Source organism: Myxine glutinosa, chromosome 6 (genome assembly GCF_964187855.1).
Source record: "Myxine glutinosa chromosome 6, kmMyxGlut1.1, whole genome shotgun sequence".
Taxonomy (NCBI): Eukaryota; Metazoa; Chordata; class Myxini; order Myxiniformes; family Myxinidae; genus Myxine; species Myxine glutinosa.
In genome coordinates, this window is record NC_136266.1 from 178,379,101 (window position 1) to 178,397,916 (window position 18,816).

The window sequence follows — 18,816 nt, forward strand, 5'->3', positions numbered from 1 at the left end:
TTGAACAAAGCAAGGACTCTAATTAAAATCGATATCGAAACATAACAAACATAACAAAGGGAGTATTATTAGGCATTCACCAACTTTTCAAAATCAGAGTGGTGCATCCATCCTTACAAGGTCTGGGTATATAGTGGTGACTCTCAAGCTAGTTATGAACATTAGAGTTAAAAGGTTGATAAAAAGTGCACGGTAAATTCAATATATATATACATACAGTCACGTGAAAAAGTAAGTACACCCCATGTAAAGTTTTGACTTTTTCAACATACAGCTATTTGATCTTCATTTCAACAATATTGATAGATAAAGGTGATATAATATAACAAATATCATGAAACATTTACACTTTGTAGTCCATTGTATAATTTAAATAAACATAATTGCAAATTTCGCATGTGGAAAAAGTAAGTACACCCTTGGCTCTCATAGGTGGTATTGCCCCCTTTGGCAGAAACAACCTCAAGTAGGCGTTTCTTATAACTGTCTACCAGTCTCTGACATCGACTGGGAGAAATGTTTGCCCACTCCTCCATGCAGAATTCTTTCAGCTGTGCGATGTTTGAGGGGTTTCTTGCATGCACAGCTCGTTTCAAATCCCCCCACAACATCTCGATGGGATTTAGATCTGGGCTTTGACTTGGCCATTCCAGAACCCTCCATTTCTTTCTTTTCAGCCATTCCTTGGTGGATTTATTGGTATGTTTAGGGTCATTGTCATGTTGCAAGGTCCACCTTCGGTTGAGCTTCAACTTTCCGACAGATGGCCTCACATTATCCTCAAGCACCCTCTGGTACAATTAAGAATTCATAGTGGATTATATGATGGTGAGCTGCCCAGGCCCTGATGCAGCAAAGCTGCCCCAAACCATAATATTTCCACCACCATGCTTTACAGTTGGTATCAGGTTCTTGTGGTCAAATGCTGTCTTTGGTTTTCGCCAAACATATGTCTTCTGGTACTGTGGCCAAATAGCTCTATCTTTGACTCATCTGTCCAGAGCACATTGTTCCAGAAGTGCTGGTCTTTGCCGAGGTGTTCATTGGCAAACTTTAGTCTTGCCCTGATGTTCTTTCTGGACAGCAAAGGTTTCCTCCTGGCACACCTCCCATGTCGATCAAATTTGTGCAGCCTCTTTCTAATGGTAGGCTCGTGCACTTTGACATCAACAATGGCAAGAGCTACCTGTCGGTCCCGTGATGACATTCTGGGGTTCTTAGAGACTTCTTTCAGCATCTTGCGGTCTGCTCTCGGGCTGAACTTGCTGGGGCGGCCTGGCCTGAACAAGTTGGCAGTTGTTTGGAATCTTCTCCACTTGTAGATGATCTTCCGGACAGTCGTAAGATTGATTTCAAATTGTTTGGAGATCTTTTTAACTCCCTTCCCAGACTCGTAGGCATCTATAACCATCTTTCTGAAGGCCTCAGAGAACTCTTTTGATCTAGGCATGGTGATGTCGCACACTTCAACAACAAAGAACAAACCAAACGAAATGTCTGAGGTTTATTTAAGACAGGTTCCTCCAAGATCCTCTCTAACGATGTTCTAATCATTTTCAACTGAGCTGGTGCACCTGATTCTAATTTTAGGTATTTGAAGTAGTGATAAATGTGGGGGTGTACTTACCTTTTCCACATGCGATATTTGCATTTATGTTTATTTAAATTATACAATGGACTACAAAATGTAAATGTTTCATGATATTTGTTACATTATATCACTTTTATCTATCAATATTGTTGAAATGAAGATCAAATAGCTGTATGTTGAAATATGTTGAAAAAGTCAAAACTTTACATGGGGTGTACTTACTTTTTCACGTGACTGTATATGTATATATATATATAAACAAAAATAGGTGGAATATATATATATATATATATATATATATATATATACACAGTGTAGATCAGTGACAAAAAAATCTCAATTTACCCCATATTAAAATTCAGGCTGTAACACAACAAAATGTGAAACAGGTTAAGGGGTGTGAATACCTTCTGAAGGCACTGTATTTCTACCGAGGCTAGGGCTCGTGAAGTAACTTCAATATAGGCCGCTCAAAAAGTTCACAAAGGACATAGTCTGAAGAGTCCAAGACATTCCAATGTATTGTTATTTTTCAATTGAAGTGTACACAAGTATAAACAAAATGGATTTGAAAATAATGAGTATACACGTCTCGTTATATCTTTTTTCCATGTTTTGGTCTATTGTGAGTATTTTATTTTTTAAGAACTTTTTGAACACCCAATTACATATACTAGGGCATGCCCGTACTATATATATATCTAAAATTATATCCCCCCCCTCTATTTACATGAAATGGTTTGGTTCATGAAATGTTTTGGTCCATTCGCAACGCCAAAGCGAACGGCGAACGCTTTACATGAAATGGTTTGGTCCATGAAATGTTTTGGTCCATTCGCAACGCCAAAGCGAACGGCGAACGGCTTGCGAGTACAGTGACAATCCCCCCCCTCTATTTACATGAAATGGTTTTAATTAGTTTTAAAACATAGTTTAACGCCAACATAGCGGCAACATAGTTTGCCAACGTGAAATAAATGAATACGCTCTCAAATGTGCCGTCCGAGGCAGAGTGTGTTCGCCACGTTCGGCACACGCGATAGCTCGCTGCTCTCTGATTGGTTGAATCGTTTTTTGGACATAGCTCGGTAAGTAATTGTCCGATTAATATGAAACCTTGAAAAGGCACATCCTCGGGTCCCCAGCAATATACCTGGCAAGTTTCAAGTATATCGGACCGGTAGTTGTCGAGAAACAGCGGTCGCATACACACACACAGAGATTACTGGAATTATAGATAGATGGCATTGCCATGGTATGGCAATGATAGTTGGAGATATCAAGGCATTCTTACATGAACTTAAGAGGACAAAGAGAGTCGACAAAGTAACAAGGAATGCATCAATAAGGAATTCATAAACAACCATTAAGTAAAATGTTTAGTAAAACAGTCTGTTTTTTGGGGGGTATTACCTGGGTAGTAAAAGGTGGGTATGACATTTCCAGACCACGTGGGTGCGCCCATCTCAGAGCATGGCCAAAATGACCCATCTGATAAGTCTGGATCAAATTTGCGCTCAAACTTCCAAAAAGCTGGTTGTAGTTGGGAAGATCAATATTCAGAATTTTAAGCCACACCGACGAGCAGAGCTGCCCGGCAGGGCTCTACTCTCCTCAGGTCCTATATGCTAGTTGGTGGTACTTTCATTTTTGATGTTCAAACCACGATAACCTCTGCACATCATGCCAGCGTACGTGTCTGTATTTTCAAAGTGGAAATTCATATTCAAATGTCTCCATAGGAACCTTGACAAAAATTGTACAAAAATATCCACATCCGACCATCTGTAAGTTTGTGATGACTCAGACAAACAAGGAAATTGCTGTCGTTCCCTATTCCTGTGGTCTGCCATAAAAAAAAAACATCAGCTTAGCTTTTACTTCCTTCTATCAATTTCATTCTCTATGGGATTCAAATTGTTTTTCTGAGCAAAATGTAAATGTGGACATTCCACTGATATGACATGCAATATTTTAATGTTACTGTATCTTCGGCTCCTGGAAGAGGGCAAGCAGTCCTGCAAGCACGTGGTGAACAAAAAAGAATTACTGGATTTGAAATTACTGGATATGAATTACAAGAACATTATTAGATGTGGACAAACGTACGCAGAACATTACATGGAATTTGAACCGGAGATGATAGTACGAGATGGAAATGCCAAACAGGTGAAGAGTTGTCTTTTCATAATCTCTCTTCAACCTTATGTACAAATGACTTTCCATGATTTCGAATCGAGATTTAACAAAATTTAGATATGGCGAAGTTCTCAATGCAAGAGTGTTCAAAAGGTTCTCGGAACGAGAGACTCGTAACAGTCCGAGACACTAACTTTTTATACTTAGAAGTATATATAATTAGAAAAAATATTTTCTTTTAGATCCTTATATATTTGATCCTTATATTATACTGTATATTGAAAAATAAACAACGTCGGCATGTTTTGAACTTTCGTGGGTTTCTCGTTTCTGGAACTTCTGGAGCACCCAATGTATATGAAATGTATTCCTGAGAATTTACACTTTTTGTTTAATTTTCAGGATCTTCATAAGGAGGGAATGCTGTGTTGTGCAAAGGTGGCCAAGGGAGACAAGAAATTAAAGTGAGCAGACACAGGAAATTTCTAAAAATATATTTATTTATTTTAAATGTATGTGCATGACGTCAGTGCCATGTCCCATCTAGTCAGTGTGTATATTTCGTTTAATTTACTATTCCTGACCGTAAATCTCCTAACTGGCGATCAGCAGGACAGAGACAATGTGTTCGTGTGGCAGACGTCACTTGTTGCTAACAGGTCAATGTAGCAAGTGTTGTGATGGGACTCGATCTGTGCCCTGCTACCTGGTCAAGTTTGTTATGTATATACATATACATATACACATATATATCATATATAAAGCTCTCTCTAACCACTGACTAACTGACTGACTGTTTGGTACCTTCCGGATGTCGTAAAAAGCTGAAATTTGGCGAGCTGCCGGCCATCGAAGCCGGTACACCAGGAAAAATCACAAAACTGTCAAAAGCACCCGTAAATGAAAATGTACGTAAAGGAGTGTAAATACATATGTAAAAAAACAAAAACAAAGCTCAATCAATATCGAGCATTTGAAAATTTTCATTTCTTAACTGTGAACTGTGAAATAAACATAACAATAATGTCCGTAAGTGAAAAAAAGAAAAGCGTCTGTAAATTTAAATTTACGTAAAAAACCATACACACGTCCATCATAAAAAATACCTCAATCAATATCTTGCATTTGAAAATTATAATTTATATAACTATAAACTGTGAAATAAAAATCATAATGAAAATTTACGTAAAAACCGTTAACACGTCCGTAAAATAAATAAATAAATAAATAAATAAAGCTAAATTGATATCTCGCAGCAGGTCGGTGACACTTGCCTATAATGAGAAAACTTCTATTTATATACAGGTGGCTATAGAAAGTCTACACCCCTTTTCAAAATTTCCACCTTTTGTTAACTTATAGCCTCAAATTAAAATGCATTAAATCAGTCCTTTTCCACCTGTATTTACACATCGTAACCCACAACTACCAAGCGAAAAACAAATTCTACAAATTTCAGAAAATTAATTAAAAGTGCAAAACTAGATTGATAAGTGTCCACCCTCTTTATAATAGCAATTGTATATTAGCTCAGCTGTAACCAGTCACCTTCAAAATCACACACCAAGGTAATTGGCCTCTCTCGACCTGTGTTAAATTGTAGTGATTCTGATTATGTCAAAATAAAATCAGCTATTCCTGTAGGTTTCCTCTGCTGGATAGTGCATTTCACAGCAAAGACTCAACCATGAGAACCAAGGAACTTTCAAAAGACTTCTGGGATCTGGGAAAAGGCACAGATCAGGGGATGGGTATAAAAAATATTTCAAAGGCCTTGAATATCCCTTGGGAGCACAGTCAAGACAATCATTAAGAAGTGGAAGGCGTATGGTACCACCAAGACCTTGCCGAGATCAGGCGGTCCCTCCAAACTGCATGACCAAGCAATGGGGAGACTTATAAGAGAGGCCATCAAGAGGCCAATGACAACTTTAAAAGAGCTACAGGCCTTTATGGCAAAGACTGGTCACTGCGTGCATGTGACAACAATATCCCAAGCACTCCAGAAGTCGGACCTGTACATTAGGGTGTCCAAGAACGACGCCATTACTCAAAAAAGCCACATTGAGTCCTGTTTGAGATCTGCCAAAAAACACTTTGTAATATTCTGAAGTCATGTGTCAAAAAGTTTTGTGGTCTGACCAAACCAAGAACTACCTTTTTGGCCTAAATGCAAAACGTTACGTTTGGTGCAAACCCAACACAGCAGATCACCCAAAGAATACCATCCCTACTGTGAAGCATGGTGGGGCAGCATCATGTTATGGGGATGTTTCTCATCAGCAGGAACTGGGGAACTTGTCAGGATAGAAATGCAAATGGATGGAGCAATATAGAGAAAAATTCTAGAGGAAAACCTGCTGCCCTCTCCAAGGAAGCTGAAATTGGGACGGAAGTTCACCTTTCAGCATGACAATGACCCAAAGCACACAGCCAAAGCTACACTGGAGTGGCTCAGGAAAGATAACTGTCCTCGAGTGGCCCAGTCAGAGCCTCGACCTAAATCCAATCGAAAATCTGTGACATGACTTGAAGAATGCTGTCCATCAACACTCCTCACATTACTTGACTGAGCTTGAACAGTTTTGTGCAGAAGAATAGGCAAATATTGCCCAATCAAGGTGTATAAAGTTGGTAGAGACCTATCCCAACAGAGTCACAGCTGTAATTGCTGTCATAGGTGCTTCCACCAGGTATTAACTCAAGGGGTGTGGACACTTGTTCAACCTATTCAACCAAGATATTCTAGTTTTGTATTTTTAATTAATTTTCTGAAATTTGTTTTTTCACTTGGAAGTTGTGGGTTACGATGTGTAAATAAAGGTGGAAAAAGTCTGATTTAATATAATTTAATTCCAGGCTATAAGGTAACAAAAGGTGAAAATTTTTAAAGTAGTGCAGACTTTCTATAAGCACTGTATTTATATGTGTGTATGTATATATATATATATATATATATATATATATATATATATATATATATACACATTGTAAATGATAACACACTGAGCAGTAAAATAATTTAAAATTCTTTATTAATAGCCGAACGTTTCGAGAACAAACTAGTTCTCTTCCTCAGAGGCGTTGAGTGTTATGTTGACTGTTACGTTCCTTTGGGGACGATTCACGTCATGGATTGGGCCAAGTCCTTGCCAATCACAGCGCTTCCTTGCATTCAAATGGCTCTGCCATTTTTGACATTGTAATTGTTTGCGTAGTGCTTTGTATGTGGGGTGTAAGTCGATGTGTCGGTTGATTGAGTTTTTATCAGAGTACAAGGCCTCGACAATCTCACGGTTCACTCTCAAAGATCCTGTGCCAAGTATCGTGGGTGATGTTGATGTTGTACTCACGTAGAATGCGGCTTGTGGTTTCAGAACCGTGTTGTATGTATGGAAGTGCCACAATCTGTGGAGGTGTGGTTGGATTGTTGTTGCCGTAGTTGGATTTCCGGCAACAAGATTTGATAAATGTATTTGTGTAGCGGTTTCAACCCAAATTCCCCCGAGGTTGTGGCTGCGGTACGTTGACGACACATTTGTGATCAAAAAGAAGGTGGATGTTAACCGTTTCCACACAAAGATAAATTCAACATGGCCAGCAACACAATTCACATGTGAAGTAGAACAAGCTGGGTCTCTACCATTCATGGATGTACATTTTTCCAGGGACGGAAACTGCAAGCTACACACACAGGGGTACTGTAAACCTACTAACACAGACATAGTATTGGATTACCATGTAGTGGTTATCCCACCTGCCACAAAATAAATTGTGATTGCAGCTTAGTAGATCGTGCAAAAACACACTGAAGTGACCATGAGCAACGCCCGATGGAAATGCTGCACGTCACTCAACTACTGCTAGAAAACCACGACCCAAATGTATTTATCAAATCTTGTCGCCGGAAATCCAACTACGGCAACAACCATCCAACCACACCTCCACACACGGTGGCACTTCCATACATACAACACGCTTCCGAAAGCACAAGCCGCATTCTATGTGAGTGCGGCTTGTGGTATGCCACGCAACCAATTACAATGTCAAAAACGGCAGGGCCATTTGAATGCAGGAAAGCCCTGTGATTGGCAAGGACTTGGAGCAATCCATGACGTGAACAGTCCCCAATGGAACTTAATGGTTAACACAACACTCAACGCCTCTGAGGAAGAGAACTAGTTTGCTCTTGAAACGTCAGACTATTAATAAACCGTACCGTAAACCTATTAACACAGACAAAGTATTGAATCTCTTTTCTAAATAAGATTCTAAATACAAAGTATTTACAGACAAAGTAAAATCTCCCGTGATGAAGGTAACTCCGAGGGCCTTTCACTCACTCATCGCAGGCAGGTTGGTGGTCTTTCTGTCTTCTACCGACTCCTCTCCGGCCTAGCTCCCCCAGCTCTGTCTGTGCTCTGTCTCCCAAATATTCCTACAGGTCGCACAAGATCTGCCAGCAACCCTCTTCTGGTTAAACTGCCAAAATCAAGACTCTCTGCTCACCTTCACTCCTTCATTCCTCTTTTCTCCCGCCTCTGGAACAAACTCCCTCACTCCCTTCAATCCCACTCCTCCCTCCAGGTCTTTAAAACAGCTGTTCACCACTATCTCTTATCTTCCCCCATCCAAAACGTTAATCTTTTCTACCCCCGCTAATTCACCCCAGATCCACTTTTCTGAAATAACGACTCTTTCCTGGAAGTCTTAGCAGTGTCCATGTGGTTTTTTTTTTAACCTCTCCCACCCACCCCCTCCCATGCCTCCTCCCCCCAAGCTCTCTCCCTCCCACAGATCTCCCGATGTCCCTGCTCTCAAATGTTGTACTTGTGTGCTTCCCTCTCTCCCCCCATCTTGTCTCCCGCTCCCTTTATCTTATGTTTTATGTGTCAGTTTGTCTTTTTGTGATCAGTGCTCTTACATGAGCCTCGATGTTGTATACAAAAATAAAATAATTTTATTATTATTATTTTACTGCTCAGTGTACTATCCTTTACAATATGAATCCTGAGCTGCAAATCTTTCAACATGTACATATATATGTAAAACTCTTCAAACATGTCCGAGTTACACCCAATGAATGCTGTTAAACGCCACAATGGAGTGCCGTGCTTTGACAGTTCGAGTGAAGCAATAACCGATGTACACAAAGTGGAATTTGTCATCAACAAGTACATTTAAATATCGGTGAAATTCCCTTCCAAAAACAAAATTATGATCAAAAGGACCATTAATGTAAAATGAAGTGAAAAAAATTGTTTTGAGAGATTTTGATGACTATATAAATTGGTGTCTGCAACACATTGCCATTAAATAGTGCACATCCCGACCCAATTATCCTCAGACCAAACTCGACAGCACAATCCACACTATCCTGTACGGCCCTCGTGCTCAAGTTATCTTCTGATGGAGTACTTCCCTTTCCATTCTACTCTTAACACTGTACTTCCTCTTTGCTGCACTGTACTTCCTCCTTTCTTACTACTTCCGCTTCCGGTTTTACAGCCTGCTTCAATCCTGTAAAAGAAAGTTTTATTGATCGGATTATTTCACGTACGCCTGTTGTAAATGTCGTTTTCGCTATTTTCAACCGTTGGTGTCCTCTGGTGTGCTTCACAGTTATACCTGCTGGAAGTAGTACAGCTCTGGATGTTCATGTTGGTCACAAGGCCTGATCAGCAGACCTGATTTATTCGTTCTTTGGTTTTTCTGTCCCAATCATTTCTTTCCACCCTCTCCTTCGCCCCAAATCGAATTGTTTAATCATATATACAGTTGCTGTGTTAATCGTTCATTGTTCATGTTCCTCAAGCATATTTCCTTCCCCTTTCCACATGTCCATCTTCATTTTACTCTTCTTCGTCTATTTCTTCTCTTACCCCTAGCAAATAAATCTATTTTAAAACAATTATATTTCATATAAAAATGTGTTCTCTTGGTCTCTTCTTGTCTCCTCTGCTCCATCTTCAACTTTCTTTCTTTCTCTTACCAATGCCTTCCTCATTCTTTCCACCTTCCTGTTTCTTTAAAAACAAATCATACTTTCATTTTCTGCAGTCTTCCCTCTTTCATTCTCCATATAGGTGATTGTAGACCTGCTGTCTTGTCACATGTGTTCCTGTTTATTCATCCCCTCATCACCCTCCTCCAACAAACTCCATGGTTTCAACAAACAAACTCTATTTCCGGCGACACCTAACCCACCATGGTTTATCGTTTCCGCCTTTCCCCCTTCCGGGGTCGTAAACTGTTCAATTGTACCGGTTGACCGTACAGGTACAGCACAGCCTTCCTGAAAGCACTCAGTACCCAATGGCAATGTGCGTGACCGTTTGCCAATTTTGGTGTCCTAAAAACGAAAGTCTTCCTGCGAGTGCCAATTCATTCGTCAATTTTTTTTCAACTCCTACTCTCCCCATCCAGACTCTTCCTCTCCTGCCCTAGCTCGTGGTCTCACTGATATCATATTCATGACCTCAACACCCTTGTGTGTTCACCTGCAATCTACACCCTCCATACATGACCCAACCCCATGAACTGAGCTCCAGGCCTCAACCTCTTTTGCTCACTCCACAATCCATCTCTCACCACCATGGTGTGTGTGCCCTTCCCTTTCCTTCGGATCCACTAACATCAGAAGCTTATGGTCCAATCTCATGGTCCTCTCCCTACAGGTCGCTGCTTCATCTCCACATGTTATCTGCCCACCAAAATCCCTTGTTCCCCAGCATGTCCCAGACTCACTCCACTCTCACTCCACTCTGCCCCTGGCAGTTTTTGTACCATTTTGACAGACCCAGTGCTCGGGCTGCTAGCGGTGTTGTGGTTTACATTTTGTCATCGTGTTTGCCCCATCCCGTCACACTCATTCCGTAAGGAATATCTCTGGATCAGTGTGCCTCGATGTAGCAATGTCTTGTTTCTGTGTGTGGTCTACCACACTCCCAACTCCATGAACTCCAGTTAAGAAGCTGTCTCATCTAACTTCCACTCCCTTCTATCCGCCCATTACAATTTTCTGTTCTTCTTGTGTTGACTTCAACTGGCAGCATTGCAGCTACCTCGTTCCGGTCCTCACGCCCCTGTCCATGATATTGGTGCTTGACCCCATCTCCATCACACTCTTCCCTTCTGGACTTCAAGCAAGTGGTGCACAGCCATTTCTCATCAAATCCCATACCAACCCCATGACCTTGTCTACACCCATTATTCCTACATAACCAAACCCTCTTATTTGCAGGATGTTGTGTTCCTTCCACTCTTTTCCTGTTTGTTCATTCCCTTGCTTATTGTGTCCAATTGTGTCCCAACTGCCCCACAACTTCCCCACTGTCCAATTGTGTCCCAACTGTCGTTCGTTGCCTTTTTACTCTGGCACCCCACTCTTCCATGAGCCTCAATCTTGCATTTAAAAAATTTCTAGAAAGGTCAGGATTATCTCACTGGATGTTTCACATTCCTGTTGTTTGAAGGTCAAATGGTTCATCTAGGTTTGTTTTCAAATCTCTCATACCCAACTGCACACTCCCTGGCCCAACCACGTTCACTCTCACCTGACTACTCCTAGACAGTCTTTCTCACCTAATAATCTACGGAAGTTTCCAGCAATCTTATTTGCCGAGTCTGCGATGGCCCAAGAGAGCATCAGCATTATGAAAATGTCCTCTGCCACTTTTGCACATCCTCTTTCTGCCTGGTTAAACCAATCGTTAGACCAAGGTCACCTTCTGTATACATAGTGGTCACCCCAACATCATTACATTACACAAAATTAGTGCAAAAATAGATTTAACTATAAGCCCATTTGCTTACTTCCAAATGTAAGCCAAGGTCATGGATTCCATCATCGCAGTACATCATCATCGCATCATCCATCCAAATTACTCCACTCTGATACCTGGTGTTGGCCTAATGGTTCGGGCGGCGTGCTTGGGATCCTAAGGTCCTGAGTTTGAATCCCGTTGAATTAACGCCAGTTGGGGTTGCCTCCGCCTGTCATCCTTCCGAGGTCGAGGTAAAATGAGTACCAGATAACTGGTTATAGAGCGGCATTGCATCAGCGGCAGACGCGCCCACAGAAATGATGCAACCAGCAGCCGAGTGGCTGCACACGAACCGCCCATCACTCCACCCTGGACATGCTGCTGTTGCCCTCCAAACAATCTCCCAGACAAGAGATCATGAGGGTTATCTCTCTGGACATATCTTGAGCATTTGTCAAAATCTGTCATGCCACCTTGCTTTCTGAACTCTCAGCTTATGGCATCCGAGGCTCCTACTCTCATGCTTCACTGACTTCCTCCATTCTCATATTCAGCAAGTGACATTCAATCCTCTAATCTCATCTCCTTATTGAGGCCGGAGTGCCCTAAGGAAGTGTGTTGGACCCATTCCAATACCTACTCTTCATCAACAATCCTGATTCTCTGGAAACCGTCCTTAATTAACTTTTTGCCGATGACTCCACCATCTGCCATAACATCGCTCATCCTTCTGATAGACAGGCAGTGGCCTCTCTTGTATCCGCAGATATTGATAGAATCACGAGCTGGTCCAGCACTTGGAGCATGTATTTCAACCCTGACAAATCACTCTTTCTTTCTGAAAAGACCATCTAGTAAAACACTCTCATCTACTTTCTTTACAAACCTCTTGAACAGAATCAGTCCCTCAAACTTTTGGGTGTCACCATCAGTCACAATATCTCTTGCGCTAAGCACAGATAATAGTTGGCCTCCATAGTCAGTCACTAACTGCGCATCTAGGTCATCCCCAGTCGATCGTTGGCAAATCCAAACTTCTAACAAAACGCGAACAATCTGCAAGGCTTTTTTCCGCAACCTGATGGAGTACTAATGTCCCTTTTGGCCTAGTGGTCCTGCTTCATACTCCTTTCACATATTGAAACTGTGGAGTCAAAGGCCCGGAAAATAACTGGAATCTCCCACAACAAATTTGAATCTCTGGGCCTGTTGTTTGTACACCACAAGCAGGATGTGGCCTCTGTCTTCTACCACAACAAATTTCTGTTTTTACATCCTCTACCCTTTCTGTGTTCCATTTAAAAGACCACTCATCCACACCCTTCCAGTCTTGTACCTAGGTTTCTCCAGAGCAGTCACATTCAGACAATAATCAACTTTTGGTAGACTCCCCAAATATAGGCTCTTTGCTCATTTCCACAAGATTTGTTCCTTATTTTATCACACCTGTAGGATCTCCTTCCTCAGTCTGTTCGATGTCATTATTCCCTCCAGGGCTACAACATAGCCGTTAACCTCCTCCTCAAGTTCCTCTAATTGCTGTGCCACTTTATCTGTCCCAACATGTTTGTTATTAACCCCCATCCATACCCTTCATCTTTTCTACCCTCATTTCCCCTCCCCAAACCCTCTCCTTCCTTTCCAGGTTCGTGATTTCCCCTTCTCACTCCATCTACCTTGCTCCACTACTCTTTCATAAACAGTTTTCCCTATATGTTCTTTCAGCCCGTTACTTGTTATAGTACTCGAGCTTGTATCGATCTTATTCTCCCACCCCTCCCCTTACTCTCCAATTCTTCTCTCCCTTGCATATATATATATATATATATATATATATATATATATATATATGCATCCTACAGCACTGCATATACTGCACATATACATACATGGATTTGCCTACATACATACACATGCACACACATCAAGTCTGATTACATCATCTACTCCTGCATACAATCTAACAAATAACATGACTCTCACTCTGTCTATGGCGTGTCCTAGGAAAACCTGGGTGGATGCATGTATCCGCTTGGGAAGAACCGCCATCTACCTCAAGGAGATGCAGGGAGCTTGGGTAAGGTTTCGGTGAAAGATTTCTCCTTATCAGTAATCATCTGTATTAAATCCATGCAAATTTTAAATTTATGTTGGAAAAACAATATTTTTTTTAAGTTGGAAAGAAAAAGTGATTTTATGTTGCTGCCATATGCTCCCTTTTATAATTAATTATTTGCCGTCATCTAATATTGAGAAGGAATAGAAACATTTTTTTTAATGCAAAGGGATGTAAGGATGTTACTCCAAAAAGTATGTAAACAAGCGTTATGCCTAGGTCCCCCGTCGTTGAAGTGATGTGAGTTGACAAAGTGGAAGACGCAAGGCGGCCATCTTGGATTTTGACGTGGCGACCCAATTTTCAATAGCGTTCTTCCTTATGCCTAGATACACCCACACACCAGATTAGAAGTTGGTACTTCGCTTATTTTTCAAGATATTCCACTCACAAGGTTCAGACATACATGGCGTCAGACATACATGGCGGCGGCCATCTTGGATTTTGACGTGGGTTGCACCTGCACACCAAATTAGAATTCGGTCCTTCGTGGATGCATGCATGCACATTCGCACGCACACACGGACGGAGGGGAAAACCAAAGTCCCCCTTTCGCTCCGCGGTGCGACGGGGGACAACAAGGTAGGGATGATCACAAGAATCACGACTTGCACAGAGTGACTGGCACCCTGAACCAAAAGGGCTACAACAGCATTTTTTCAGAGCCATGCAATACCCTCTGGTATACGCCTAGTTGGTTAAGGGTTCATCCTACAGCAAGATAATGACCCTAAACACACCTCCAGGCTATGTCAAAACTACCTTCGAGGAAAAGAACAAGACGGTAGGCTTCAAATCATGGAATGGCCAGCACAGTCTCCAGACTTAAACCCCATCGAGCTGGTTTGGGATGAACTGGACAGAAGGGTGAAAGCAAAGCAACCTACAAGTGCAGCACATTTGTGGGAACCTCTGCAACAGTGTTGGGAAGAACTTCCCGAACAATATTTGATTTCCATTGTAGAAAGAATGCCCCGAGTGTGTTCGGCGGTTATATCTGCAAAAGGTGGTTACTTTGCTGAGTCAAAAATTTAAATTAAATTTTGTTAAACAAAATGATTCTATGATTTCTTTTTCATCTCCAATTGATTATTTGTTCTCTGCTTAATTTCAGAATAGATTGAGAAATTAAACTGCGTAAATTTCAATAAAAACTGGAAAAATTGAGGTGTTCTAAAACTTTTGACCGGTAGTGTATATATATATATATATATATAAATGAGAGGGCGTGGCATGTGAGAAAGTTGGGGTGAAGAAGATGCCGATTGACGCTGCGTTCAATGGTGATCAATGAAGGTCTACATCTCCTAAACTGCAACTGAACGTCGTCTCATTACAGTGAATAAAGGGGTAAAGGGGTTTTTTGTATACATAGCAGAGGCTTGTGGAAGAGCTCGTGCACAACATGTCAGGACACAACAGGACAAAATGTACAGTTAAGAGAGGGAGTGGGGATACACCAACACCAGAGCTGAAGGCCAAGATAGATGCAGACTTGGACAAACAATGGATGTGGGGAGGAATGAGAAGCAGGAAGAGGATGCATGTCGATGCATGGAATAGACAAGATCGATACAGAAGGATGCATGGGGTGAACAAGATCGATACAGAAGGCAACTCTCAGCAGTGAAAACTGGAAATTTGGAAGGAGGAGGGATTTGGTGTGCAGTTTAACAAGAGTAGAAAAGTGATGTATATCAGACTGCTTTAGCAGAGCTAAACTTACAGATTTCCTTTTTTCATTCTTTAAAATCATTATTTATGTAAATAAATACATACATCGAAGTACAGTATTTACGTATATGCTGTGTAGGGTATTGTATTCTATGAACTCTCAACTTTATATGTGCTTCAAAAACTTTTTTTCTAAATCACTGAACCAAATCCAACCAAATTTTTAATGTTGCCTAACTAAGGGTACCCCAAGTACGGTTACTGTCCAGAGAGCATATCTGAGGGAAGGGGTTCATGGTGGGGGGAAGACCCCAATTTCTCCATGTGAATGTGTATCACATAGCGCCACCTGGTAGTTTCTGGTATTACAAATCATAATATATAAAGAAAGTTTAAACAACTTGATAATGTGCATTTTTGTGATGTTGAAATCTGAGTGAGAATAATTCGAAATTGTCAAAATGTTTCATTTCACTCATTTTAAAATGTTTCCAGGATTTATCGCAGCCTCACGTTCCGCGAACTCCAAAAACTGGTCACAGAAAAGATCAAGACCAGGGTAAACATCCTCCTGAAACTGTCGGGCACCAGCTGGGAATCAATTGCACATACTCAGTCAAACATCCCACACCCTAATGTGTCGGAAAGGCAAGAATGCTGAAAGAGTTTGATCGCATCAAAACCAACCAACCCAGATCTTCCAACCCGCGAAGACTTGCAGAATCTACCAAATGTGCGGCTCAAGTCATGCAAACCTTTCTGGAGAGAGGCAAATGTTTTGAGTGATGTGGGGTTTCACACAAAGGACAAGTGATGCAATCTCTGGACAGCCAACAACATTGCTACAAAGAACCGGTGAATGATCTGACAGAGGAGCCTCCAGGTTTCGACTCCCCCGGAAACAGTGGTTTGTGCTCAACAGGATCCACACTCTCCATGCAAGAACATCACTCAACCTCCTAAAATGCAATATCAAAGACGGCCTAGCGTGTGACTGTGGTCACCCAGATCAGACTAATCATTCCTCACATTGTGAATGTGTGTGACCCATGGAAGTTTGATGAAGGATTTAGGGGAATCCACCTAACAACAGACAGTGCTGTGACTTGGTCTGTCTAACCTAGACTTAGATTTGTGAGCTGCAATTTGTCGTACGCAAGAAAAAGAGGGTGGAGGTTCAAACGAAATAATCCAACACTGAGCTTTGCAGAGAAGAGGAAGTGATTTTTGCTCACGCCATATGTAAGCAGCAAGGGTGGTCGATGAAGGTGATGTGAGCTGACTTCCAAGTGAAGACAAGTTATCGAGCGAATAGAGCAGAATGTTGGTGAAGTACATCATGCTGTCTTTTGATTAAATCCGGAAGCGAAGCAACGGGAACTTTTGCTCGTGTAAATATAGAAACTTAACTGATGTAGAAGAATGAATGAATGAATGAATGATCGTTTTAAGGCCATTTTCCCCGCTAGAGCGGGGGTTAGCCTTGCGGGCCCCATGACAATCATGGTTCCCTGTTTGAGGCAATGTTTTTATGGCCGGATGCCCTTCCTGACGCCAACCCTTGGTCACGCTCTTACGATGCGCAGGGATACGGTGTACCTATTCTAAATCGGGGTACACACCGTGATCATTCATCCCAGCATGCTGGTACTCACTTTGCCGACCTCGGAAGGATGACAGGCTAAGTCAACCCCCCTGGCGTTAATTCAGCGATCGACCGGGATTCTAACCCAGGATCCTAGGATCCCAAGCCGGCACCCTAACCGCTAAGCCAACACCAGGCTAAACTGATGTAGAAGAAACAAACAAAAAAAACCCCCACCTTTTAGAGGCCATTTTTCCCCGCAGAGCAGGGGTTGGCCTTTTTTGGGCCCTGTGGTCCCTTTTTTTGAAGCAATGTTTTATGGCCAGATGCCCTTCCTGCCACCAACCCTGTTAATCGCATCTTGCAGCACACAGGGAATTACCAGTGAACTGGTACTCAATTTGCCGACCTCGGAAGGATGACAGGCTGAGTCAACCCCCCTGGTGTTAATTCAGCGATCAATCGGGATTCGAACCCAGGATCCTAGGATCCCAAGCCGGCACCCTAACCGCTAAGATTCGAACCCAGGATCCTCGGATCCCAAGCCGGCACCCTAACCGCTAAGATTCGAACCCAGGATCCTCGGATCCCAAGCCGGCACCCTAACCGCTAAGATTCGAACCCAGGATCCTCGGATCCCAAGCCGGCACCCTAACCGCTAAGATTCGAACCCAGGATCCTCGGATCCCAAGCCGGCACCCTAACCGCTAAGCCAACACCAGGCTGATGTAGAAGAAACAATCATCTTAAACTGACATTTTAAAGCCATGCACTTTCTTTTTATCGATTTATCAAGATTTAATGATGTACATCAATTGCAGCAGTTACATATTCCATTACAGAGAGCTACGTCTGATTTGATGCGACCAGGTCACCTTTATCCCCACCTGGGTAGGATTTAAAATCCAAGGTGGTTCCATGAGCAGCGAAAGGCCACAGTTCATGATGTCCCCGAACCCAATAACCTGTGGTCTGTATTTCTTCACAAACTAGGTTTCCAAGCTGGGTCAGTCAACTACAAAGACCTGGGTGGAGGTCGTTCTGCAAGGAGCAAATGTGGTAGCTGGCAGCAATCATTCAGCCAAGAAAAACATCATACAGGTAGGTACCGGAGTACCGTTCCCATTACACCCGATGGTGTTTTGGAACCATGAGACTACCTAGGGACTATCACCTTGTAAAGGTTAAACAATTGATGTTGTTTGACCTAGCACAGCCTGGTCACTTGTAGAGTGTTTTGTTTGTTGTTGTGACAACAAATGTCTGTTCTGTTGTTGACAACGATTAACATTGTCAAATATACCTTTGTGTTTAAAAGTACTGAGCATTTTCTTGTTTGTATGTTGAAAGTCATTTAAAAAAACCAAAAAATTACATTTTTATTTTTCACTAAACATGGGATTAACATGTAATCAAACTTCCTGATTCACTTACACTTTCCTATCAAATAAAGATGAACATGTAAAGTTCTAAAGGCCTTTTTTTTTATAGTAATAGTTCATCAAAGCAATAAACTAGTAATAGTTATATTTTAAAATTGCTCATTGCTGCCACAACAAAATGTAAGATGACACACCAATGATTTCCAAATTAAAAAAACATGTAATTATTTATTGAACACCATTCTGTACAGGATGTGAACACACATAGGTCGATAACCCCCTTCTGCCAAGCCGTAGATCATGGAATATTTGATGAAAACATGTTTCTGGCATCAAAATGTAGCTTAAGGATCAGAATAGAGATGGTGCTGCTAACCCCATGTATTTGGCCCTTTAAAAGAATAACAAATAAAAGAATCGAAGATGCACGCGTCAGCTGATTTCCCGGGCGGAGGAGAAACGAGCCTGGAAGTTCAGAAGAGAAACTTCCCCGCTGACTCGGTCTTCGATTCTTACATTTTTATTATTACTGTTATGAATTTTGGGGTGGGGGAATATATCGA

The 18,816-nt window shown here is 41.7% G+C and overlaps 1 protein-coding gene across 5 annotated transcripts in view; it reads left to right on the plus strand.

The window, feature by feature from the left end:
- Positions 1 to 18,816, plus strand: part of LOC137428988 (rho GTPase-activating protein 15) — a 92,383-nt gene that overhangs the window by 43,522 nt on the left and 30,045 nt on the right. For all 5 annotated transcript variants that reach the window (XR_010984784.2, XM_078780907.1, XM_068118940.2 and 2 more), the window contains 3 exons: positions 4,133 to 4,194; positions 13,501 to 13,573; positions 17,865 to 17,972. Coding sequence is in view for 4 of the 5 variants with exons in the window: in XM_078780907.1 (XP_078637033.1) it covers positions 4,133 to 4,194; positions 13,501 to 13,573; positions 17,865 to 17,972 (243 nt within the window). In the remaining variant the exon portion in view is untranslated. The remainder of the gene's footprint in view (positions 1 to 4,132; positions 4,195 to 13,500; positions 13,574 to 17,864; positions 17,973 to 18,816) is intronic.